The sequence below is a fragment of the Callospermophilus lateralis genome, chromosome 6 (assembly GCF_048772815.1).
Source record: "Callospermophilus lateralis isolate mCalLat2 chromosome 6, mCalLat2.hap1, whole genome shotgun sequence".
Taxonomy (NCBI): domain Eukaryota; kingdom Metazoa; phylum Chordata; class Mammalia; order Rodentia; family Sciuridae; genus Callospermophilus; species Callospermophilus lateralis.
The window spans coordinates 145,163,885-145,190,141 of NC_135310.1; the positions used below are offsets into that span (position 1 = coordinate 145,163,885).

The 26,257-nt window shown below is 43.1% G+C and overlaps 1 protein-coding gene across 1 annotated transcript in view; it reads left to right on the forward strand.

The window, feature by feature from the left end:
• Positions 1-26,257, forward strand: part of Bmp6 (bone morphogenetic protein 6) — a 165,207-nt gene that overhangs the window by 108,592 nt on the left and 30,358 nt on the right. The window contains exon 2 of the mRNA XM_076859175.1: positions 19,058-19,250. Coding sequence (XP_076715290.1) covers positions 19,058-19,250 — 193 coding nt within the window. The remainder of the gene's footprint in view (positions 1-19,057; positions 19,251-26,257) is intronic.

Here is a 26,257-nt window from a genome sequence, read left to right on the forward strand (position 1 = left end):
TAAAGTGTATCTCACTCACCCCCTTTCTACCTCCTGGTCAGGGGCCTCTCTCTCTGAAGGTCTTGTGGGCTGCACTCTGTGTCCTGTGCACCTGTCACAGAGAGCTGTTTTGCATCCAGCAGGTCAGGACCAGGCTTTGTGAGCTATGGACTGGCAGGTAGCTTCAAGCACTGTGCTGGGTTAGTGACTGTGGGGGAGAGGGGGGAATTGGGGGGCTATAGGTACCTTGATATTGCTTCTAGGCCCCAGCCGGTGTCCCAACCTGGGAGTTGCACCAACTAAAAATGGCGATGGTGGTAGAGAGGATAACCCAAGATGGGGACAAAGTTGTCCCAAGATGGAGGTGGATAGCACTTTCAGAGATGGGGTATCAGGGCGGGCCGGGTGGTGGCGTTGTGTGGCATGCTTGGAGATGCAGCTCAGTGGTGTGCAGTGCTGTGGCCGGCAGCTATCTCTAAACCCTGTCAGGTGTCCCCAGGTGCAGGCTACCACGTGGAGGGGACTATGGCAGCAGTTGAAGTGTCCCAAGATGGAGGCCACTGGGAGAGCCCCACGTTGGTAGATGGGGGTCCACACAGGAGCGGCAGTCGGGTGTCTTGTGCAGAAGCAGCTGTCAGGGGTCCTCTAATAACTCTCAGAGAATCTGTACTCCCACTGCTTAAATCCTAGGTCACAGAGCGACAAGGAATGTAGCCTCCCTCTAGCCACCATCTTGGATCCTCTCCTTGGCATTTTCAATTCTCCTTCTTATATTGTGATTAGGGTCACACCTTGCTTCCAGGTGGAATTAGTTTGCAGTATTTTTTCTGAAAACGTGAAGAAAGGAGACCCCTCACTAAGCCATTTGGGCCCATCACACAGGAAGGTCCTCTGACGGGGTGACAGGCGTTCACTGTCTGGATTCAGAGCCCGCAGAACTGTCGGTGGGCAGACTTTAATCCACACTCGCCTTCTAGGTTTCTCTTTGGCTGGCCTTTGGTGACAGTATTATGGCAGGATAAAATCTGGCTCTCTCTGGTAACTTACAGAAACTGTAGTGGTCTAAAGAGACCAAGTGTTTTCCAAGTTGTTATTTGAAGGACATGCTGTTTCTTCCACCCACGGATCAGAGGCTCTACTGTGATCAAATGGCAGCCCATCAGAGAGAATATTCCCCAGGCTGCTTATTTTGCCCTGTCAGCATTTTGTTTGAGACCACACACACACACACACACACACACACACACACACACACACAAAGGCAAAGTAACTCCAGACTCTCTTAAGGTAATTCCTCTGTTGCATACCTCTGGTCCATGTATCCTGGGCCCAGCCTGGTCACTCACATAAGGTCTCTAGCCAAAAGCAGGATTGGGCATGATCTGTAGGGATGAAGTGGACCCCACTTATCCTAGACTTTGGGACCACAGTCCTCCTGTAACCTGCAGCTACGCCTGGGTTGGCTGGTCCAAGCCTAGGTTGGGGGGCTTCTTCCTTGGTTCAGAAAGGCTGTCCGAATCAGATTTCTTTTATTCCACCAGGTCACTTCTAGCCAAGTCCAGTCCTTTCCTTAGGTCTCATCCTTTGTTCCGACTGCTCCGTGTGTCTTCCCCTTTGCTGAGTGGGTCTCCCAGGGGCCTTTCTCCTTGTCGGGATGCAGCTGAGCAGAAGGGCAGTCTGATCACACACCTGGGGGTCGGGGCGGTGGGGGGGGGGCGCTTGAAAACCCTTTCTGTCGGCCTCTGAATGACCTGAGGGCTAGTTATGCTGTTCGTGGTTTATTTTGCTTAGGGCTCATTCCTGCCAACTTATGGGCATTTGTAAAGAGAAAAATCAGAACGCAGACAGTCAGTTGCACTGATTACCAATTGCTTTGCTGGAAAATCCTTTGGGCAAGACTAATGGCCAAAGGTAGTTTGAAGGATGATCTGTAACTGGTTCTCATTCCTACTGTCTTGATGGCTCATTGCTTATACAAGATGGGAGGAGAAAGGCAGGACCAAGACTGCGGGTAAAGATGCAGTACCGAGCATACGCAGGCCACCCTGTCACCTGTGAAGTTACAGCAGTTGCTCATTAAGTGAGGAGTAGGCTCCAGTCTCCGCCTGCTGGTCTGTGCACAGCTGCATGGTGGATGTCTTTCTGAATACCATGCTTCTGACCTACCTGGATGCTCCTTGGCATCCTGGGCAGCCCCCTTTCCCTTTGATCTCCCTTTGATTCCGTTACCTATTTTATTTTTGCCCTCAGAGTCATGACTTTTTAACACTTGGTGCTCTTGTGAGGCTGGAACCTAGACCCTGATTCATCACAACCTGAAAACCAGAGGCAGATGCTGCCAATGCCTTCCCCCCAGTCTTCAGCCTCTCTCCCCTCCTTTCGCCAACCTGCGGAAACACCTGCTTGCTGATCTCACCCCGCTGGGATCTGAGAGCCTGAAAGATGCAATATCTTGTGACTTGGAGAGCCACCCACCAAGTGGAACCCCCGGAGCCCTCTGTGAACCTGGCAAGCTGCAGAGGGTGGCGGGGTTGGGGGACAAGGGAACGTTCAGCGGGCAGTTTAGCTTGGTCTTCATCTGAAGGCAGATCAGTCCCTTCACATGGAGATATCCCTACCATTGTGTTCTCAGGAAAACCAAGTGAATCACCGGAGCAAGGAATGTGCTGTTTGGTGCTGCACCAAGAAGACTGCATCGTGTTTTGAATTAGAGGAGGGAGAGAGGACAACTGGGAAGCCTTCGCCGGTCACTTGCTTGTTATGGCTTTGGCCGCCGCCCGCCCCCCCCCCTTTTCTAAGATATATGCTTGGATAAGGCTTTTCTGCTGCAGCCTGTTTTTCCCTAAACTCAATCCTGCAGTTGAAATGACAAGGCCACGTTAGACATGGAAATTATTGCCGAGCAGCAAATCCAAGACTATTATTTCACCGAAGGCCCCAGGAAATGGAGACGAGGAACCTCTGAGAGCATACGCCTCCAACTCAACCCAAATATGTTTTTCTTGCCCCACTTGTTAATTAGTAAATCAAAACCAAATGAAAAATATAAATAAGTGCATACCACAAATCTGTCACACTTGAAAGTTTCCCAGCTCGTTTCTGTCTTTCTGGCATTGTGCGATCCGTCCGTGTTGCCATCCATGAGTTCAAACACCATAAAGCACTCTATAGAGCAAAGTCATTTGGGGCCATATAAATGAGACTGTTTAAGGAATGACCTGGTTCAGGTAAGGATGATCTGGTTAACTCAGTAGTCCTGATTTTTTTATTTTTTTTTTTTAAGAACAGAAAGATGGAAGCAATGGGCCTGATTTCCCCCACTCCTTTTAAGCTCTTTGTAGGTGTTTTGTATTTTGTTTTGTTACAAATCGTACATTCAAGCGCCCAGGCCTGGTTTTTTTGAATTTCTTGGCTTGATTTTTGTAATTTAGGAAGCATCACCATTCAGATAAACACTTAGAATCAAATAAGGCTCAACTAGCACTAGCTCAGCTCTTGCTCAGAGGGACCAGGAGGCCTTATTGCCCCGGAGAAGGCCGGATGTGCTCTGAGAGCTGTGCTGGGAGAAGCATTTTGTTGTGTTTTTGCAAGGATCTGGGGATCCAAGTTTTTTCTATTAAAGGAAAGGAATGGGCCTGTTCTGCTTGTGTGTTCAGATCCCACGGCTTTCCTGGGGAGACATCTGCACCCCCCGCCCCCCCTCCCCCGTGGTGTTTTTCCAGCCTCTTGTTTAGTACCCCAGGGCATGAACACACACGCGCGGCCCTCCACATCCCTGGTCCTATCTTGGATTAGAAATGTGGGTCTTAGTTTGACCAGGAAAGGTTCCAGTGTTTGTCCCCTGCTGCTGCCACGCAGGCTAGTACTTGATAAGTGCAGCTGTGTGGCTCCAGGGGTTGCTGTCCCTTCATTCAACAAATGCACGCTAGCCACCTGCTCTGTGCCAGGTCCCGTGGGGGGCCGCTTGGGCCACATGAGGGCATGAAATAAGATTCCCTGCTCTTGTGGGTCAGGTCTTGGAGGGGAGCTCCAGCCCCCAGCGGGAGCATGACTGGGTTTCGTTTGTCACTAGGCACTCGTGCCAGTGTGTGGAGGTGAGGTTGGGGGCGCCACGTACAGATGCCTCTGATTGGGGGTGTCGTGCTGGCCTGCTCCCTGGAGCTCCGTCCGGCCTCCAGCCATCACCCAGAGAGGTTGGAAGGGATCATGAGAATCGGCTCTCCCCACATCCCGGTGTTTGGCACACACGGTGCTGTGCCACGAATAATAATAACAGGTCATCTGATGCGGTGTAATTTGATAGGAATATGAACCCCTGGTAACCCTGGGAACCAAAGCAAGGAATTGGCCTCTTGGTTCCTTTTTTTTTTTTTTTTTTTTAACTTTCAAAACTTGAATGTTTCGTTAAACCAAATAGTTCCATTGTCATGGTCAGAAGTCCACTGTGAAGAAAGGCAGGATTTAGTGTTTATTTAAGCTGCCACCCAATGAGAAAAACTGTTGCCCAACATAGTTCAACTCTCAATTATTCAAGGGATGATTTTCTATCTTGGGGATTATTTTTTTCCTCCCTCCTCTGTCCCCGGAGTTTTCATGAAAGCAGTGAAATTTATCAGTTAGGTCAGAGGGTATAGGAAAAAACCTTGATGACGGGTAACCTGATAAGTAAGGCTTTTTTTTTTTTTTTTTTTTGGTGCCAGGGATTGAACTCAGGGTGCTCAACTCCTGAGCCACATCTCCAGCCCCTTTTATTTTTTGTTTTGAGACAGGGCCTCATTAAGTTGCTTAGGGTCTCACTAAGTTTCTGAGGCTGGCCTTGAACTTGTGATCTTCCTGCTTCAGCCTCCCACGCTACTAGGATTATGGGTGTGCACCACCACGCCCAGCCACAGTAAGGCTCTTACTAAAAGGAAGCATGGATCTTCTTGCTTCTGTTACCTTGCAGGTAGGTATTCTTGACCCAGGTGAAGATATGGCATCAGTAAACACAGGCAAATCCACGATTAGTGGTTTGTTGGTGCCATATCCCAAAACATGATTAAACTGTTACTAACTTCATTCCCAGATTTCATGGCCATTCTGTAGCCACCTCAAGAGACTGAAAATGTCACTGGACATGGCTAAGAAGAGTTAGTGCTGCCTCTTGATCTCCATCTTCAGCCTGCTGGTCCTGAGTCTTTCCTGCATGCTAGGCTCCTGAAAAAAGAAAAAGACAGTAGCTATTTGATTAGAGTTCCTTGCTTTTTCACCTGTGCCAGGGTTTCTTTTGGCAGGACGTGCCCTCTCTTGTCCCTGCTTATCTCTGGCCTCCCTTGTCACCCTTCCCACGGTGTTGATCTGGGGTATCCTTTTCTCCTCTCCACTATCAGTCTGCAACACCCAGTTCTCCTTCTCTGAGTCTCCTCTGTGACTCCCCTGGATTAACCTCATTTCCATTCAGGTTCGGCAGACTCTCACTAGGAGCCTACTGTGTGTGGGCCACAGAGCTCGATGCTCAGCCTGTTCCTGGGTGACATCAACTCCCAGCCTCATCCTCTCAGGTATCTTGGCAGTTCCCCTGGGAAGAGGGTGCAGCTCATCGCCCTTGTGTTTAGTGGAGACCATGCATAGTCTGTGAGGTAGCCATCAGCTACTTTAGGTTGACACTGGGGATTGAGTAGCCGAGGAGAGACATAGAAGAGCAGGAGAGAAAGAAAGAGATCCGTGCCCCAAAGAACTGAATTACATGTAAATGCGTGTCCATAAAAACACTATTCACAAAAGTCACTGGTAGAAAGGGCCTGTGGTGGGGCAGCAGGCCATGGCAGGACACAATCCCTCACCTCAGGGCTGGGAAGTGAAAGAGGCCAAGGGGCTGGAGTCCTACAATCCCCTTGAAGGCCATGCCCTCAGTGATCTAAAGACCTCTCATTAGGCCCCACCTCTTAAAGTGCCCACCACCTCCCAGTGGCACCATACTGAGGACCAAGCCTTCAACACATGGGCCTTTGTGAGACACTTAGGATTCAAATTATAGCAGAAGACTTCCTGGAATTCAGTTTTAAGGGAATATATAAAATATTACTGTATTACTGAAAGAGACTGAATGTTAGTGTCCTCCCTCCCAAATTCACATGTCAAAACCTGATCCCCAGTGTGGTGGTGTTAGAAGGTTATCAGGCCATCAGGGCAGAACCCTGATGAAGAGGGTTAGTGCCATTATTTATTTATTTAGATACCAGGGATTGAACTCAGGAGCACTTGACCTCTGAGCCACATCCCCAGCCCTATTTTGCATTGTATTTAGAGACAGGGCCTCACCAAGTTGCTTAGCCCCTCACTTTTGCTGAGGCTGGCTTTGAACTGCCTCAGCCTCCCAAGCCACTGGGATTACAGGTGTGCACCACTGCACCTGGCCAAAGGTTAGTGCCTTTCAGAAGAGAACCCATGGGGCTGAGAGTGTAGCTCTGTACAGGAGCTCATGTTTAGCATGGGTAGATCCCTGGTTCTCTCTCTCTCTCTCTCTCTCTCTCTCTCTCTCTCTCTCTCTCTCTCTCACACACACACAAACACACACACACACATAATAATAATAATAATAATAATAATAATAATCTAAAGGGCAAGTAGATTGGATTGTTTAAGAAATACAGAGGGATGAGGTCCTGGGGAGTACAGCCAGAAAAATAGAGCAGTTTAATGTCCCCCCCAAAATAGCGTTTAAGACAGTGAAGATGCGATGTCGCTGGAGAGGCTCAGAGGACAGACTAAAGGGCTCTGCGTGGCCACAGTTGAAGTCAGGTGTGTGGTTGTGGTGCTGGTGAGGTGTGGAGCGTGGACCCCAAGGGCTTCTCTGAAGGCAGCGGGACCAAGGCTCTGCCCAAGGACAGTGGTTGTGAGCTTGAGACCCTTCTAGAGGAGCGCCATCCAGCAGAACTTGCTCTTCAGAACCGTGTCCACCAGCCCCGTGGGGCTATCGAGCACTTCAGATGTGACCAGTGTACCCCGTATGATGCCGTCATCCTGGATACTTGTCATACATTTGTCCAAATTCATGGCATGCACACTAAAGGGGGACCCTCATGTAAATTATTAACTTTAGTTAATAAATGTATCAGTGTGGACTCCTCAATTGTAAAAAATGTACTCCTGCATGAATGCAAAGTGTCAATAACGGGGAATCAGGAAGGGAGATACGGGAACTCTTTGTGCTTTCAGAGTAGTTTTTCTAGAAACCTAAAACTTCTCCAAAACATAAAATTAAGCCAGGTGCAGTGGCGCATGCCTGTAATCCCAGTGACTTGGGAGGCTGAGGTAGGAGGATTACAACTCTGAGTCCAGCCTCAGCAACTCAACAAGGCCCTAAGCAACTTAGTGAGACCTTGTCTCAAAGTAAGATATGTAAAAGGGGCTGGGAAGGCAGCTCAGTGATGAAGCACCCTGGGTTCAATCCTCAGTACCAATAACTAAATAAAAGAATAACTAGATAAAAATAAAAAGAAATGCAAAGGAATTTAAGTGCATAATAAAAAACTTGACTGTTCACATTGATTTCTCATAATACTTATGACACGATTGTGTTCAGTTTTTAGGACATCTGAAAACAAAAAAAAGTTAAATGTGGCTATTGTGAGGAACTGAGTTTTCAATTTAAGTAATGGCATGTGGCTCTGGCTACTGTATTGGAGGGTGAGGTTCTAGAAGGTAAAGTCAACAGGAATTGGTGATGAGTGGGACAATTTGGAGTAGCCAGGTGGACAGAGGTAGAGTTACAGGGACAGGCTGATGGGGAGAAAGCACGTTTAGTTTTATGGCTGTTGTCCTCAAATGCAGGGGTCCTGGAGGAGGAAGGGTATCTTCAGAAAGAGCAGTGGGCTGGAGCGGGGTGTTGGGGAGGTATCAGCATAGAGAGAACAGTTGGAATCCTAAAGGTAAGTGGCGTGGGGAAGCCACACCACTGCCGCTGGCCAGGTTCCCGTTGACTTGATGTGGCGCTGCTTGCCCTGCCCACCTTCTGGGACTATTCTGAGAAACAGATGAGGTAATAACGTGTGTGAAACTGCTTTGTAAACTCTTCAGACATTAAGCCAGTTTTCCAGTATCTTTAGGAGTTGAGAGGAATGTGTCCCAAATGTTGTTTTCCAAACATAAGAGATAAAAACTGAATTCTGGAAGCACTGCAGAGCAGATAATCTAGGAGGCCTCCTGCTAGAACACAGCAAGATCCAGGATCAACAGGCCTCGGGCACCAGAGTCTCTGAGACACCCCTGAGTGGGTTCCCAGGAGCAAACAAACACAAAAGCTGCGTTTCTGGGTACAGAGACCAACGCTGTGGATCCTGAGTCCAGCTCAGGGCCTGGGATGAGTGGGGGAACTGCCCCGGGGCTCATGCATTAAGCTGAGACTCTGCAAGAGGATCAAGAGATTCCAAGTTGACAGTGTTCCTCGCAAAGGCAAAAGTCCTCTTTCTTCTCCTCTCCTCCTTCACCTCCTCCTTTTTCCTCTTCTCCTTCCCTTCCTCTTCCTCATCCCTACTTCTTTCTCTTTTGCCTCCTCCTCCTCCTCCTCTTCTTCCTTCCCTCCTCCTCCTCCTCTTCCTTCTCCTCCTCCCCTCCTCCTCCTCCTTCCCTCCTCCTCCTCCTCCTCTTCTTCTTTCTCCTCTCTTCCTCCTCCTCCTCTCCTCCTTCTCCTCCTTCTCCTCTTCCCCTCCTCCTCCTCCTCCTCCTCCTCTTCTTCTTTCTTTTTTTTAAACAAAGAAACACTCATTTAAATATTAAGGGTGGATTTCAATCAGAAATTACCTAAAAACAAAAAAATCCCCAAACACTCAAGAAAACACACCACCCAAATGAGCATCATCAGAGGGACAGTAAAGCCACACAGCTGAAGCACCTCAAGGATTTCACTTATTTTTGAGAACAGACACCAAGTCAGATAGAAAAAGTGAGACAATTATGTAGAAATACAGAAAAGAATAATAGCATAACAAATACTACGGGATTAAAAATTATCAAGAAGACCTAACGATAAGAAGTAGGACTATTAAAAAAGAATTTAAATCTTTAAAATGAAAAAAAAAAAACAAACTAATAGATGGCTTAAACTACACAGGAAACATGGAGAAAGAGAGAATTGGTGAACTTGTAAGCACCTGAAGAAATTTTCTAACCCTGTGACCAGGAGATAAATGATGCCAACGAGCCGTGAAGAGATGTGGATGTTAGAAAGTCTAATACGCATGTCACTGTCATGTTTAAAGGAGGCATTAAAGAGAATGGGGGAAGAGGCCATAATGACTGAGCTGACAGAATTTTCCAGAATTGATAGAAGGTAGGAATCCACAAACAAAACTATAGCATAATTCAATTGGGATGAATGAAAAAAAAAAAAAAAAACACAACGGGGTGTGTTGTTGTCAAGCTGCAGCATATCAAAGACAGCCACCTTATCAGATCACTCGGAGAATCCGGATATTTTGTTTAAAAGAAATGCCAGTCTCATGGCGTGAGCAGGGTTTAGCTTCTTCTCTCCCTCACAGGGAGGACGTTGTGCCCATTATGGTCTGCTGTGGAAATGGGAGTAGTGGCGAGGGAGTCTGTGCTTTGCTTTTGGGCTGTCCCATCTGTGTTTTGACCAAAGATGTTTCATGACTTTTTCTCAGTTATGAAAAAAAAATCCACGTTAACTATATTGATTTTTATCGGACGTGGTCTGATTGCTTCTTTATCTCAGTCTTTGTAAGTGGGCAAAAATGTGGCTATTGGACATTAGTTGCATTCTGTCACGGCTGTGATTAGTAAGCCTTTCCTCCTGCCGTATGTCTATTGACTAAGTGTGGAATGCCTTCTTCGATGATGACTGAGATCCGCTACTCACTTCCCCAGTAGGACACGTATAGTTTTAGCTCTTGAGCACCTTCCAACTTGAAATGACGTTCGTAACTATATTTGGGTATGAAAATGATTAAAAAAAATTTTTTTTAAACAATAAAGGACTTGGTTTACCCCCACTACTAATGACGATAGGCAAATGCTTAATGTCAGTCCTGAGACTCTCTATCATATATGCACTGCATCTAGTCTGAGGAATTCATTGGAATAAAAGTAGAGCCCAAAAGATTCCTTTGTGGTGGCAGAAGGGTCCTGGATCTGGATGTCAGTGGGGGTCGTATGAACTGGTCATGGGATGTCATAGAATACACACAGCCCAGGGCGGCACACGGAAACCGGGTGGAGTCAGAGCATGTGTCGCCCGGTGAAGGTGTCGTGCCAATGTTCTCTCCCTGATACTGATGTTGCATGATGTCACCGTCAGGGGAAGCTGGCCTGAAGGCAGCGCTTGACTCTTTTTGCACCTACTTGGGGGTCTATAATTACATAAAATAAAACATAAAGCGTACTACCCGGATGGAAAGTTGTACTCTATGTGTACACAATATGTGAAAGTACACTCTACTGCCATGTATCTCTAAGAAGAACAAATAAAAAATTTGAAAAATTTTTAAAAAAGTAATAAGTAAAGCATTTAAAAAGCTGTTTGGAGTACATCATCCAGGGAAATAGATTCTTGACATCTTTGATTCTCACAAAATATGAACATTTATAAGCACTTGGTGAACCCCAGAAAGTGAAGTCTTATCTCACGGTGGTTGAAAAGTGAGTTGGAGGGTTCCACTGAGTGTCTGTCTTGCTATTCAAGGTCGTGTGCATGTACAGTTTAAAAGTCCAAAGTCAGCCATTGTTACAACCCTTGGAAGAATGACCTGAATTGTCCTGTTGCCTAAAATTAAATGAATTGTGCCATCATGTGAAAAAACTGCTCACACTGGTCAATGGAGTGAACTTTCAAAAAGAGTTTTGAGTTTGTTGTGTAACCATCAGAGAAACAAAATATTTGTAACATGTAGAATTTACTGTAAAATATAATTGCCTTAGCTAATTAGACCAAGTTACCCAGAGTGTATGTCTAGCAAATGAGGAATAAATAAAATAAATGTCTTAAGTAGATTTTTGGCTTCTTTTTCTCCTTTCTCATTTCCTTTTTTATTTTCTCTTTTGTGTTTGCAATTTAAATAGCTGGTGTCTTTATTTTCCTCTAGACAATGTTAATTGAAATAATTCAGATTTAGTGGAATGCTATTAGTAAAATACCACTATTATAATACCTTTATTACAGTCAACCAATAGTGAGGAAAAAAGCGACCCCCCAAGAAGATCAGTCAGGAAAAAGGAAATACGCAAGTAAACACTATTAGGAATGGAAAATAGAAATAGCCATTGACAGAGCAGAGATTGCATAATACTATGGAAAAAATTTATAGCAACAAATTTGAAAAATCAAACCAATATTGAGAAAGCTTTAGATAAAGCACACTGAGTTAAAAAAAATAGCTTGATTATTTCTGTAAAATAGACACTAGTATTGCTGTATGTCTATATGTGACTTCATGACCAATGTGATTCTGCAACCTGTACACTCAGAAAAATGAGAAATTATACCCCATTTGATTCAAATGTATGATAGGTCAAGATCATTGTACTGTCATGTGTAACTAATTAAAACAAAAAAAAATTTTTTAAAAAGGAAAATAAATGAATCGTTAAAAATCTTCCCCAAAACACCAGAATCAGATGATTCGACAGATAAGTTGGCCGGACTTTGAAGACGGAATCACTTCTTGAAAAGAGAGGGGTTGCAACAACAGACCCCACCATTGCATTTAATTATAATAAAAAAGCATGTGAGAGGACAGTCCCCAACAGATTCCTGAAGCAAGTCTCACTGGAAGCCTCACGACACCTGGTGGGATTTGTGAGCACAGTAAGTCCCAAGAGTACAGATGAAAGGTAGCAGAACAGGCAATGCACCTTCAGTCAAGGCAGCCGCCACTGAGCTTCCTTCCTGGGCCCACAGCTGTGGAACCTGCCCCTTCCCGTCCCCTCATTCTTGGAGTACTAAGCTAGTCTCCAGGTTTTAAAGGCAGTTTGAAGTTGTTTGAATGGGTCATCATTAAAAATGTTGCTAGTTGTATGGTTCTTTATTATTTTGGAGCTAATGGAGCTCTTTTTTTTAAAAAAAAAAAAATCTGATTGGGAAGGTTTAAAGAGACTTCAGGGAAAATGGATAGAAGTAGAGATATAATTCTTTTTTTGGGGGGGGGGTAATGGGGATTGAACCTAGGGGTGCTTTACCTCTGAGCCACATTCCCAGCCCTTTTTATATTTTATTTTGAAACAGGGTCTCACCGAGTTGCTTACAGCCTCACTAAGTTGCTGAGGCTGGCTGAGAACTCGCGGTCCTCCAGCAGCAGCCTCCCGAGTTGCTGGGATTACAGACATAATTTTGAAGGAAATAAGTCAGACTCAGAAGAGTATCGTGTGTTTTCTCTCATATGTTGAAACTAGAGGGGAAATGAAGGAAAAAAGGGACCATGAAAGTATAAGGGTGACGGTTAGGGATGAGGGAAGGGTCACAGGAAGGGAGGACAGAAGTATTTGGAAGAGATTGATCAAGTTATATTGTTAGATACCTATGAATTTGCCACAACAAAACCCACCATTCTGTATAAACAACAAGCACTAATAAAAATGAACTTAAAAGACAAAACAACCCAATATAAGGGGTTCAGCCCTGTTAGGATCCTGATCCCAATAAACCAAATGTAGAAAGATGATATTTGAGATATTTCAGGAAATTTGAGGATGGATTGGGGATTAGGGGATGGTGAAGAATTGTTTTTACTTAGATACAATCATATAAGAAACTGCTCATTTTTAACAGGTTCTTAAATTATGGTCCATATGCATAACATAAAACGTATCATTTTAACAACGTTAAGTGTGCAGTTCAGCGGTATTAAATCCATCCGTACTGCTCTGCAGCAGCACCACCATCTATCTCTAGAACTTGATCTTCACACATAGAAACTCTGTACCCATTCAATAACTCCGTTTCCTCTCTCTAGACTCTGGCAACCCCATTCTGTTTTCTGTCTATGTGAACTTGATTACTCTAGGTGCCTCATTATATTATACCATACTGGTCCATTTGTGACTGGCTCATTTCACTGAGCATGATGTCATCAGGGTCCATCGGTGATGTAGTATGTCATCATTTGCTTCCTTTTTAAGGCCGAATAATATTCCATTGTTGTAAATATGATGCATATATCGCATTGTGCTTATCCTTTCTTTTATTGGTGGACAGTTGATTTGCTTTCAGCTTTTGGCTTCTATGAATATTGCTATGAATCTGGGTATACAGATTGTTCAAAGACCTGCTTTCAGTTCTTTTGCAAATACATTCAGAAAGATAAGGTAATTCCATGCTTAGTATTTTGAGAGCTCCTAACTGTTTTCCGCAGTGGCTGCACCATCATCTCACAAACCCACCGGTAACGCACACGTGTTCCAGTTTCCCCACCTCCTCACCAACGCTTGTGAGGAAACGCCCATATTTTTAATATTCAAGATGGGAGAGGACTGAGAGGTCACCCCCCATTTGCAGAGCAGCCATGCTCACCATGGAACTTGAGCCTGATGGGCAGCCTGGCTGGCCTTGAGGGCTCCCTCTTCGCTCTGTGACCATGCCTATGTTTCTACATGGGCCTGAACAATTCCCATCACGCCTGCACAGGAGAGGCTTTAAGGAAAACAGAAAAACTACACACTGTAATATAGTGATTCACACACGGGTAGTAGAACTCTTTGTTTTTTAAAGCAAGGTAATGATAACACTGTTTGACACAAGGTAGCTTTGGGGCAGAGGCGGGAGGGGATGGAGAAGGAAGGTCATGTTCTGGTGTTGAAGCTCAGTGCTGGTTATTATAGTCATCTGCAGTATTTGGGAGTAAAATTGATCAAATTATGTTTTTATGTACCTGTGAACATGCTGCAGCAAAGCCCACTACCTGTATAGATTAGTTATTAATCTGCAGTACCTTTCGTGTGGGAAGCCATCCGTGAATTACATGAGGGTCTTCTCTCGGTATGGTAACCAGGGAGATTTAGGTTTGGCATTGTGAACTGTCCAGGGCTCTCCCGTGGCAATAGATTGCCCAAAGCACGTGACCTACATTTCTACTCTATTAGGAAGATACTGATCTGGAGATGGGTGCAACCCGTTTGGAACTGAACAGCCCACCTTAACCTTTTTGGTGAAGAACATTCTATGGAAGGCTTTTGATATTTCCCAATATAAATAAAGCAGGCCCGGGCTCCATTTTGCCAGAGTCTAGAAGCTCCATCTGTCAGATGGACTTGCCCGTCCTGCCCCCACTTTTGAACTACTTTCTGTGTCATGTTGGTTTTTTTCGTTGTTCTATTTTTCTTAGTTTTTATTTCTCAGCCAGCTCATTCCACCAGGAGGAACCCCATTTCCACCACCTGCGTGGGACCCAGGCGAGACTTTTGTATGTATAATATTACATAATTTACCTTTTCCATCTTAAACCAATAGCTTTGATTCCTTGGGCCTACAGTTCCTACGTATTGGCCAAAGATTTAGGACTGACCTAAAACTTCAGCTGGTAGGGAGGGTCTGAAGCCAAAAAAAAAAAGAAAGGGAGATTTATAAAGCCAAGTGTATTTCAGTTTAGAGGGTGGTAGTGTATTCTTCAATTAGGTCCTTTCTTTTTTATTTGGTATTGAAAGGATTTCTAGAAATGAAATCATAGTTAAAAGAATGCCATTTGTTGTTTTATTGTCCTTACAGAGAGCAGACAGAAGATGTCGGTGACCTTGTATGAGGTCATCACCATTCTTTAAAAGTGTTTTAACTTGTCCTCGAAATTAAATTCTAGGAACTCTTGCCTAAGAGAACGCAGCACTGTTCACTAGTTGAACACCAAGGATGACAAGATTTCACTGCGCGTTTTGCAGAATGCATCGTTCCAAAGCCAGTTTAGGGAAAGGGTTAATTGGCTCAATGTGTGGACTGAGGAGTGAATTTGAATTGCTCATCAAAGGCGCACTCTAAGTCCAGAGGAGCTAGATTCTCAAATAACAGCCAGTGGTTATCACAACTGTCATTTATGGAGCACTTATGCTGTGCCACGGGCTATTGATGTAGAATGTTTCACTTATTCTTCAGAATTCTTCCCACTTACTAACCCTGAAACTTTTGACTAATATCATATACATAAATGGTGGGGGGGGGGCTGGAATTCCAAACAAGTGTCACAATTTGACACTTCCTCACCATCTTGGTCCCTACTTCATTGTATACCCCATTGGTACCACCATTGATAAGACGAATACTAGGGTTACAGGTAGGTACTAAGACTAAATTCAAAACTTAGCCCTTGTCCTTTCTCTTGTTTTCCTATTTACTGAACTATTTGACATTTAGGGAATCAATCCATAGTCCTATAACTTGAATTGCTAAGTACATTGGAAATGTTACCATTCTCCCATTGTGGCCTTCAGATGCATATGGAGGTAGTAACCACATTGTGTTTATTTCCATTAACCACATTGTGTTAATCCCCGTGAGACCATTCGCAAATGCATTGTGCAAATCCTACCACAGGCAAAAGAGTAGGGGAGAAAGGAGAAGTTCCAGAGAGACTTCAGGGAGGGTGGCTGAGTTGTCTGGCAGAGTGAGGAAGGCCTTCAGCTGGGAGCTGAGAGACACCAAGGGGACATTCTGAAGACCCAGAGTAAGGGGTAGTTTGACATCAGAGACGCGAGGGGCAACAGAGATCATAAGTCTCCCCCAAGAAGGACCAAAGAAAAGAATGTGCAGAATGCCTTGAGACTGTCTTGGTAGAGGAGAAATGGGGAAATGCCCTTAAAAGGCAGCGGGTTCTAGTTCGCATTGTGATAAAATGAATGCTTTGAACTGGGCTTCTCTTTTTCACATTTTTAGGATCTTTATCTCTTTGCATCTGTCTGTGAGAATTTGCCAGGATTCCTCCTTAGTCATACGCACTGCCTTCCAGCATTGCATAATCCTTATCCTCAAGAATTGCACACACTCTTTCCCTTCCTAGCATGGCCAGATGCGCCTGCGCTCTCCTGCTCCCTCTCTTAGCCTCTCCTGTCGTCTCTTCTCTTTTTGTCTTATCCTGTTGTGACCACAAAACAAATCCCCCCAAAACAAAGTGGCTAAAACCAGCGATGCATCGTCATCCCTCACAGTCCTCTGAGATGATGGGTTTACCTGGGCCATTCTTGAGAAAGGTTGCTCCCGTAGTTGCAATCAGATGGTGGGAACCAGATGGCCACTGGACTTGATGGCCCAGATGACCTTTCATAACATGTCTGACACCTCTGCTGAAGTGTTTGGCCAGTGACTAGACAGTTTGAGGTGTGTTCATTCTCTCTCTCTCTCTCTCCTCTTCCTTCAACCCTTCTCACTCTCCTTCCATGCACTTCTCTACACGGCTAGCTTGGGCTTCCTCACAATATGGAGGTCTCTGGGTAGTCCAGCTTCTTACATGGCCGCCATCTTTTCTCACACAAGTGTGGAAGGAAGTTCAATGCTTACAACCTGACCTAGAAAATGGCTGAGTTCCACTGTTGCTGCATTCCATGGTCCAAAGAAGATTACGGAGCAGATTGTGGGAGTGTATGAATATTGGGAAGGTTGATTTATTCTTGGAGGTGCACCTGTCAAAAACTAGCTACCACATTCCTCATATATGGAAATTTTTGTATCTTGAATCTTTGTAACTGAAAAGTCTTAGTTACTATCCTCAGTCTCACTTCACATCTGTATTTTTTTCCCTCCAACTTTTGATTCATAGTAAGAGAGATTGAAAGACTTCTTATACATGTTCCCTGTATTTTCATGTAGCAATGTTGAAATTAAGCATCCAAAAGACCCCATAGAAAAGCTCTGGGTTTTGGGTTTTTTTTTTTTTTTTTTAAGAAAGACTCTTTGGGAAATCAGATTTGATTCAATTTTTTTTTTTTTAACCAACAGTGATAACATATCAGACTTAAAAGGCAGATCAGTTTTGGGGAAAGTGATACAGTGTCCTGTGTGTGCGTCCTTGGGTGAACTCTTTAACAATATTGCTTTTCATGCTCGGCCACTAATTAGAAAACCTGCTGTCCTGTTGGGGCTCAACTGGGGTGTGTACTTTTTGGTTGGACCTCTTTTTACTTTACATTCAAGTGCTTGCAGAAGCCAAAACTTGTTCTTTTTTAACCCCCAAAATTTAAAAAAGGAAAAAAGGAAATCCCAGCATTAGGGAATCGTTGCATAATGACATGCCCATTCCGGAAGTTCTCTATTTAAAATCTTGTCCCTATAGATGGCTCCTCTCTCCTTAGCTTCTGCAAATGCCATCAAGGGCGTTGGGTCCTCTTGAGAACCCTTAGTTGTTTTGATTTAAAAAAAAAATATTCTGAATCTTCACAACTTTTCTTTGATCATGATAAGAAACAACACGTGGGGAGGAAGTCGAAAGTTCAAGGTAGCAAATGATTTTATTTTTGTTTTCTGCCCACGAGCCCTAGGCAGGCTCTGCCATCCAGGGGGGATTTGCTCATGAGGTTTCTTCCCGGTTGTCACTGAGAAAAGACTAACAGGCACTTCGGGGCAGGAGCGTTTCTCGACTCTGGGGACAGAGTCAGGACTAGTGGCAGCAGAACCCTCCTTTTTTCCCCTTCATATTGACTCTGAATTAGACCCTGAGGTTTCATGTCGTCTTCTCACATGGGACTTTACGTAAACATTTGAGAGCTGAGACTGACTTCAAAAAATGATAATCAGTAATTGCAATTTTCTGTATTGGTTTTTTTCACACAGGAAAAAGATTTTATTTAAATAAAAACATATTTTTCTAGTTTTATCAAAGTGTAATTGACAAAAAAAATTTGTATTTAAGGGATATAAATGTATGTGTTTTGATACACACATACATTGTAAAATGATCACCACTGTCAAGCTAAGTAAGGGCTCCATCCCCTCACAGAGATAAGATGTTTTCATTTTTTTGTGTGTGTGATGAAAACATTGAAAATGTACTCTTTTAATAATTTCAAGTATGCATTATGGTATTATTAGTCACCATGCTATAAAATAGATCTGTGAAATTAATGCAAAACTGACCTTTGGACCCTTGGACCAACCCACTTTTCCCAAATCCCCACCCTCCCCTTATGCCCTAACCCCTGGCAACCACCCTTCCACCTCTGCTTCTTTCTTTGAGCTTGACTTTCCTCGATTCCGTCATCAGTGACAGCCTGTGGGGTTTGTCTTTCCGAGCCTGGCTTATTTCTCTCTGCATAATGTCCTCCACATTGTCACAGACAGCACTGTATCCTTCCTTTTTAATGGCTCGGTAGTATTCCATTGTGCCTAAACCACATATCCATTCATCCATGGATGGAAAACTAGCATCGTTTCAAATAATTTAAATAACTTTTAGACCTAATCCTTTTCCAAAGGTTTCTTTCAGTGTAAACCATTAGAAAACAGTGAACGATACCATTGGTGATTCCCTCACACATACTAGTTCTGCTTGGGATCTACTCACAGATTAAATGGGGTTCCAACAGTTTACCTGGGCAGAGGGCCCCCCCACCATCATTCAACCCCCCAGCTTTACACAGCAGGTGTAGATATCACCATATTCTCCAAAGCTCTACCCTCAGTAAGAGGTAGGACTTGAGGCCTAGGGAAAAATATGCCGCCCTCTCCCAGTGCTCTCACGCCACCCCACTCAAGTTCAGTGCAGAGCCACCTTGGTCATGCCGGCCGCAGCTGGCGACATGTGAACAGAACTGAGGAGAGAAAAACCCTGGGAGGGACGCGGGCTGGGAGGGCGTCGCGGTCAGGATGGGAGTTCATTCGTTCTCCACCTTTCCCCACAAAGTCAGACTCTCCCTATTTTCGTGGAGAGTCATTGCATGACAGTTAGTTATTTAGACCCTGGAGCCAAGGGTCTAAAGAACTAGCTGTCATGCAGTTTATTGTACCCAATACTCAAACCAAAGCGTTTAATCTGTAAACGGCCTAAGAAGTTCATGTGGTCCTGAGGGGCTGCGGTGACGGTGAACTGGGCTGTCTGACCCTGTAGCCAGCGTCCTCCCCTGTGGCCCTTAGTCAATAACAATAGCTGTCACTCTCTCTTGTTTAATCCTATAGTGGAGTACGACAAGGAGTTCTCCCCTCGCCAGCGACACCACAAAGAGTTCAAGTTCAACTTATCCCAGATTCCTGAGGGTGAGGCTGTGACGGCTGCAGAATTCCGCATCTACAAGGACTGTGTTGTGGGCAGTTTTAAAAACCAAACTTTTCTTATCAGCATTTACCAAGTCTTACAGGAGCATCAGCACAGGTATGAAGGCTCAAGGAAGCCCCCAAGGTGGGCCCGGCCCCATTTCTCACCCTCCGTCGTCACATGGGACCCCAAGTGTGTCTGTGGAAGGTGCTTAGCAGTGGAGGGACAGCCCGTGAACATGAGGAGGTGGGTGTTCTCCACGGTGCTGTTCAGCCGAAAAGATTTTTTTTTTTTCCCCAATAAACTGATTTCCCAAGTACTTATCTTTTCCTGAGCAAGCCAGCTAGGAGGACTTACTAAGCACCTTTTGTGAGCAGACAACTGTACTGGGGATAAAATGTTTTCCATTACTGTTTGGTCCCCATGTTGAATGACGGGCAGGGGTGGCTAAAATAAATGCACACATTAAATTTATATAATGATGCTTATAAATGATACTAATTCAGATGACAATAAGGTTATTTATTTGTGCATTTAATAAACACACATGATTTCACTTTTGAGTAAGCGGGTTTAATGTACTTTTTACCATATGGATATAAGGGAATGATAGTTTTTTTTTTTTTTAATCCCAATGTGTCTATATTATTCTTGTTTCCTAAAATGAGTCTAGACCATTTTTTTTAAAAAAAGCTGCAATGATATATGTTCATGGAGCTGCCTAATAATAATAATAATAATAATAATAATAATAATAATAAAAGCTTCCATGGAGTGATGGTTGAAGAACTGGGCAGAAGGATAAAGTGTCACAGCAGGTAGTTCAAATCTGTAGTGCACAGAAAAGCAGCCAATGACTTTGGATTTTGCTTGGTACTTAAGGGTTCAGTCCAGGGAGAATGAAGCACATAATGATAGGTTAGCATCGCTATGTAGTTCTCAGTGTGCACAAGGTCGAAATTAAGCCAGTGGCATAATATTCTGGCAATTATATGGTAAATAAAAAGGTAAGAAAGAAAAACAGTGTATTGGAGGGCAGGAACCCTGCATTACAGGCTTTCTAAAGAATTTGTCACCTTTGGTTTTCTAAAATGCATCCTGATTCTTGCTTTTGGTCTTGGAAGACTACTGACTTCCCAAGAATTTCTAGAGGTTTAGGAATGACTTTGGTTTCTTCTGAACTTATTGATCTGTGTGTGGGTCTGTCACAAATATGCATGCTGAAATTTTTGGAATCATGAACTTGACCTATGAAGGGTTCACTTTCGTTTTGAAAGCACCACCCGCACTGAACCCTTGTACATGTTCAAGTCTCTAACGGGGTGAATGGAGGAAGACGGAGTGATGGCAGGTGCTGGGAATTTGTCATGGTGTGGAGTATCCACTGAGGGTTGTAGATGAGTTCCAAGCTGGCACAGCTAAATAATGACTAAACACAGCCATTGTGGTATCTTTATGATGGATCAAAAATCAGAATGAAAGGGAAGGTTTCCAAAGCCTGATTGTCGCTCCTAAATAAAAGCATATGGGATGGCTTTGCTGTTGGGGGGGGGGGGTTCTTTTGGGAAGCAAATTATTCATCGCTAGATATTCATCTTTTGATAATTTGGAGAGAATTGGCACTCAGCAGTTCTCTGGAATGGCTTTACAATATAGATTTTTCAATCTAATTATTCCATTACATTTCTCTGGTGGGAATAGCTTTTGTACTGGTGCATTTTTTTGGTTCAGAAGTTTGTTTGGGAAACATGATTTTCTCTGTCCTGGGGGAAAAGCATTAGAGTAAAAACACTAAACTGGGAGTTTAGTGACTATGGAATTTTTCAAAATAATATTTATTATTATTATTATTATCATTATTATTTTAAAAGGAGCTAACAGAAACTTTGTAAGGTTTGCACTGAACTTGAGCCAAAAAAGAACAGCTGCCTTGTGCTTCAAATGGCGGCGACATACTTCTCGAGGCCAACAGTGAGTTTGGAAAACAAAGTCCCGGAGGGTCCCAACCTTGGATGGCTCCCTATCAAAGCAGAGAGCTGTCATTTCTTGGTCTTCTAGGATGGGAGCATTTGGCGTTTGGAGTGTTTGATTTTGGAGCCTAGGAGAGGGGGGATCCTGGGAGAATGGGAGAAGCTCATGCTTTTGAAGGGCTCCAGGTTGGCCAGATTTCCTTATCTGTGGGCCGGGAGCCCAGCCTCCCGCTGCCTCTGATGTTCTTCCAGAGGCTCCAGGTCTGACTGCAGGGCTCCTTGTGGGGGCTGGTTTGATCTCCCCATCTGTGTCCAAATCTGTGTTTGAGTGACATTTGTAACCCTTGATGGGTTCACTTCACGTAAGAAGTGTTTGGGTTGCGAAATAGTTGGCGTCCTTGAAAAGGGGGGTCGGGGAGTCAGGTTTTTCAATGCTGAGTCCTACATTCGACTGAGGGCAGAAGAGGGACAACCTGGGATTTCTGACACAGGAGGCAGTCAGGAAACCTGGCCCAGGGAGGGTTGGGGAAGATTCTTGGAAGGCAGGTCTCCACTTTGCGCTGTGCAGAAACGTGTGTTTTAACTGATAAGAGACAACTGGACCAGGTAAGTTGTTTGTTTTTTTTTTAAGTGAGTACTTTAAATAGATGGTGCTTTCAGAAATATCAGGGAAGCACTTGACATTTTACTCAAAATTTGAGAAAATCTAAGAGCTGTCTTAGATAGAATCTTAAATCATGGAAAGATCTGAAACAACCCATAGATTAGAGTGAGATCATTAACTCAACGGTTGGCACTAAGTTCAAGTCCAAGTTGCCCTTTGCATTTTATTTATTTATTTATTTTTAATTTAACTCCGTGGTATTGGGTAATATTTACATTTTAAGAGGAGTTTGGTGGGCTAGGGATGTGGCTCTGTGGTAGAGCATTTGCCTGGCAAACATGAGGCCTGGATTTGATCTCCAGAACACCCCACCCCCACAAAAAAAGTTTGATGTCACTTTTGATAATCATAAATCATTATGCCCTCATGATGATGCTGATAAAGATTTGCATTTATATAGAACTAACAGTTTGGGGAAAGCCTTCTCTGAAATTCTCAAATTGGGATTTTACTGTGACATGGGGACCATCTCCAGATAAAGGTGAGGTTCCAGAGAGGTGAGCAGTCTCTCCATGGCAGGTCCTCCCACTCCGTTTCCACATCTCCGATGTGGTCCTTGTCTGAGGGCCAAGAGAACATTCCATTGTCAGCTAAAATGTATTTGTGAGAATTCAGGTCCTAGGACTTTTGACAGTTGAGGCCTTCCTGCAGGAAACCTTTGCAATTCTTTGTCCCCTTGGTCAACCATTGATCTAGTAACAACTTTTCTAGAGAAGGGGTGTGGACAGGAAGAAAGACTAAATTTTCCCCAAAGTCTGAGTTCTTGTCCCAATTCTGACACTACTGTCCATTTATTTCTTTCCTATAGTTTTCTGTGTGGCACCCACACTACGCTGTCTTCACAGTTGGAGGACAGATTGCTCCGAATACCTTTTGACTTTTCATCCTCATGTGAAGTAGCATGATGGCGCCAGGTGGCTCTTCGAATGTTCTTATGACTTTTCTTTCTACAGCATCTTTAGATGAATGGTGCAGTCCCGAGGCCTAGAAAGACTATCATTTTCATCTACATTTCTTGTTTGCTTAAAGGCACATCTTTAATGTTCTTAACTGAACTTTTTATACTTAGAAGTCAAAGAGAGTCTCTTGGAAGTCAACCAGAAGTGTTAACAGAGAGCATGTTTAGTTTCTGAATCATGGTCCTCTTTGGTTCATGAATCGGCCATACTCGCCTCTGTTAGTTTTGACATTCTGTTCTGTGTTTGGGCAGTTGTGTTGTTTTGCAGTGATGGTCTTGTGGTGTCTTCCATGTTCTATCAAGGTACAGTTTTTTGAAAGACATTTAAAGTTATAACTAAGTACAGATTTAAAATGTATATCATCCTGGCATAAGCAAAATAAACTCCTCTGTTTGAAACAAAGATGGATGGATGGATAGCTAGACAGACTGGTGTTCATTTTTTGTTGTTGTTTTGGGTTTTTTTAAGTTTCATGTTTCATCCTAACTTCAGAATCCTTAGGATCTTAACAAACACATGTTAGAATCAACATGTTAGGCACTGTTGCTTTAGAGTTGATTTTCAAAACTTGTAGAAAGATCTTCTTAGGTCAACCAAGCCAATTCTGGACTGCTGAATCCTCCAGGATTAATCCTAAACTAACTTATTGCCTTAATTTTTTTGACAAAATTCACAAATTTAGACTCATTTTATGGATAGAACATAATTTTCCCAGCATAGAAAATAACCATGGAAGGTCAAAGACACATTTTTTTAACAGAATTTTTAGTTTGAAACTCTGAGTCATTCACAATAAGGAATGCAGGAATAAGTTAAGAAAGGGGAATAAAGATGAGTTCCGGTTTGGATATGTTTGAGTCATGGTGGGAACACCCAAGAGGCAGCAAGATGTAGACACTTTGATCTCAGCAGAATGAGCAAAGCTACGGTAGGATTTAGAGACCACAAGTGAGATAATGAAGTAGATTATTAGATAGGCCAGCTGTACAAGAATTGAGAACTCAATCAACTCAGTTCCATTGATTGGAAATACTGGCCTTTTCCCACGTACCTCAAGGGCACATTATCTTATATTAGGTGATTGCCCAGGTGTGGGTCTATTTCTAGGATCTTTATTTTGTTCCATTGGTTATTTTTTTTTCTCTTGCACCAATACTACACTGTCTTAATTCTTTTAGATTGACAATGAGGATTGATATCTGGTGTGTAAGTTTCCCAAATTTGTTCTTGAGACTCTTTTGGATACTAATGGCCATTTATATTGCCACATAAACTTTAAAATTAGTTGATCAGTGTCCATAAAAAGTGAAACAAAGCAAAAAAAAAAAATTGCTGGGATTCTGATTGGAATTACATTAAATGTAGAGTTCAACTTGGAAATAATTTACATCTCACTAATGTTCCATTCAAGCATATAGCATTTATTAGGCTTTCTCTAATAACTTTCAATAATATATAGTTGTTTTGTGTGTGTCAAACCTTCTTATTAGATTAATTTAGGTAGTAAAGTTTTATGATGTTATTGTAAATGTTATTTTAAAAAATTTCAGAGTTTTTTCTCCTTACATATATAAATACAACTGATTTTTGTATATTGATCTTGTATCCAGTAACCTTGAATAATTACATGTTAATTCTAATTTTTTTTTGTAAAGTCTTTTGGAATTTCTAAAAGTATTATCATACCATCTATAAATATCAGTTTTATTTTTTCCTTTTCAATTCCTATTTTTTTTTGTTTCTCTTTTTTCTTTTATTGTCCTGGATAGGATGTCTAGTACAGTGTTGAAATCCACTAAAATATCTGTCAGATTTCTAATGTCAGTGTGTGTGGGGGGTGTAGATTTATTATTACTATGAAGGATGATGAATTGTTGTAAATGTTTTTATAAACACTTTTTTAGATTAAGGAAATTATTCTCTATTCCTAATTTTATAATAGTTTTAATTTAAATTAGGAAATAATGTGGAAAAAATTGTTGGTGGTATTAGGCATTGAACCCAGGTCCTTGCACTTGCTAGGCAAGTGCTCTGCCCCTGAGCTGTGTCCCTAGCCCTGAGTTGAAATGTTAATCAAATGTCTATTCTGAACCTTTTGGGATGATCATTTGATTTTTTTCCTTTATAGTGTTAATATGGGTACCATATTAAAATACTATCAAGTGCTGAGCCAATTTCACAACCCTGAGAGAAATTCAGTTTGTGATTTAGTATCAGTTTTATATAAGACTCATTCCAAGATTGTGTCTGATAACTCTCCTCCTTGGGTCCCCTCTAGGTCTATTTCCATTATCTTTTTGTCCCCCTGATCTTATGCCTTGGCATGCCTGAGGATTTTGTGTTTATTACACTTTGGACATTATTTAATAAAACATTTCTCGATATCGTTACCTCTCTCTAGACTGGATTTGTGCTTCTTCTGGAAGTCAGACACACGGCCGGCAAGTGCCCCAGTTCTTTTTGCTCCAGTGGAGGTTTCGGGGTCTGCTATGGCTCATCTGTTTCTGGTTTTCCATTTCTCCCCCAGTCTAGCCCTTCAGGGTTTTCGGCTGAAAGTCCAGGACACTTACCAGAGGCCGTCTTCCTTGGTGGGCTCTGCACTCTACTTTTTCACTCCACAGATTCACGGGACTGCCAAAAACTCTGCTATTAAGCCTCTCAACATTTTCTTTCTGCTTGTTTTCTCGACTTCTCGTCCCACGTACACATAGCTAATCTTTGGCAAATATCTCAAACGAAAATATTGGGGTTCAAGGCCACCAGATCTCGAAGCAGAAAAAGGACCGCCCAACTTGGATACCTACAAGGAGTGAGTCCAACTCGTATGAGGTCACCTTCACACATCCCCTTCTGTGGAGCCTCTTTCCTCTAGGACCTTCGCCCTTCATGTCCTACCTGCCTTGAACTCTAATTTTTATCCCTAGCCAGTGATCCTGCTCCAGACTCCAGGCCCCTGCTTCTTTCTCTTTGGTGCATGCCTCAGGCTGGGAATTAGCAAGTGTTCTGGAATGAAAAGACAACCACAAATGCAGGGCTCACCTCAGGGCATCTTATCTCAGAGGTCTTGGTCTAAGACCGATCAAGTGTCACCTTGCCAGTTGCTCTAAGACGATTTGAATCAGGTTTTTATTTTGTGGTTGTTTTTCAGCTGAACCATTATTTTTAGTTGTTCTTGGTGGGAGTGTTCGTTTGCTGCATCAGGGCAGAAGCATAAGCCTCTGAAAGACAGTAAATTTTTTTTTGTGTTTTTTTTTTTTGTTTGTTTTTTCATTTAAGAATCTTTTTAACAAATTCCTATGAATATTAGTGTTTGCATCATTAGCCAAATGTTGTAGTTCTGTAAGACCTGGACCCAGTAGTTGATCCAGTTCCAGGATCTAGGAGAGTAGTTTCTTTAGAAAAGCGTTCACAGACTGTTCTTTGAATTCAGTTGGATTTTCAGTGCTACCTGTTGGAGAGGAGATAAAAATTTAACCTTTTTAGACGGCTCAGACGGGTTTCCTTTTTCAAGGCAAGGGCAAATTTGAGAAA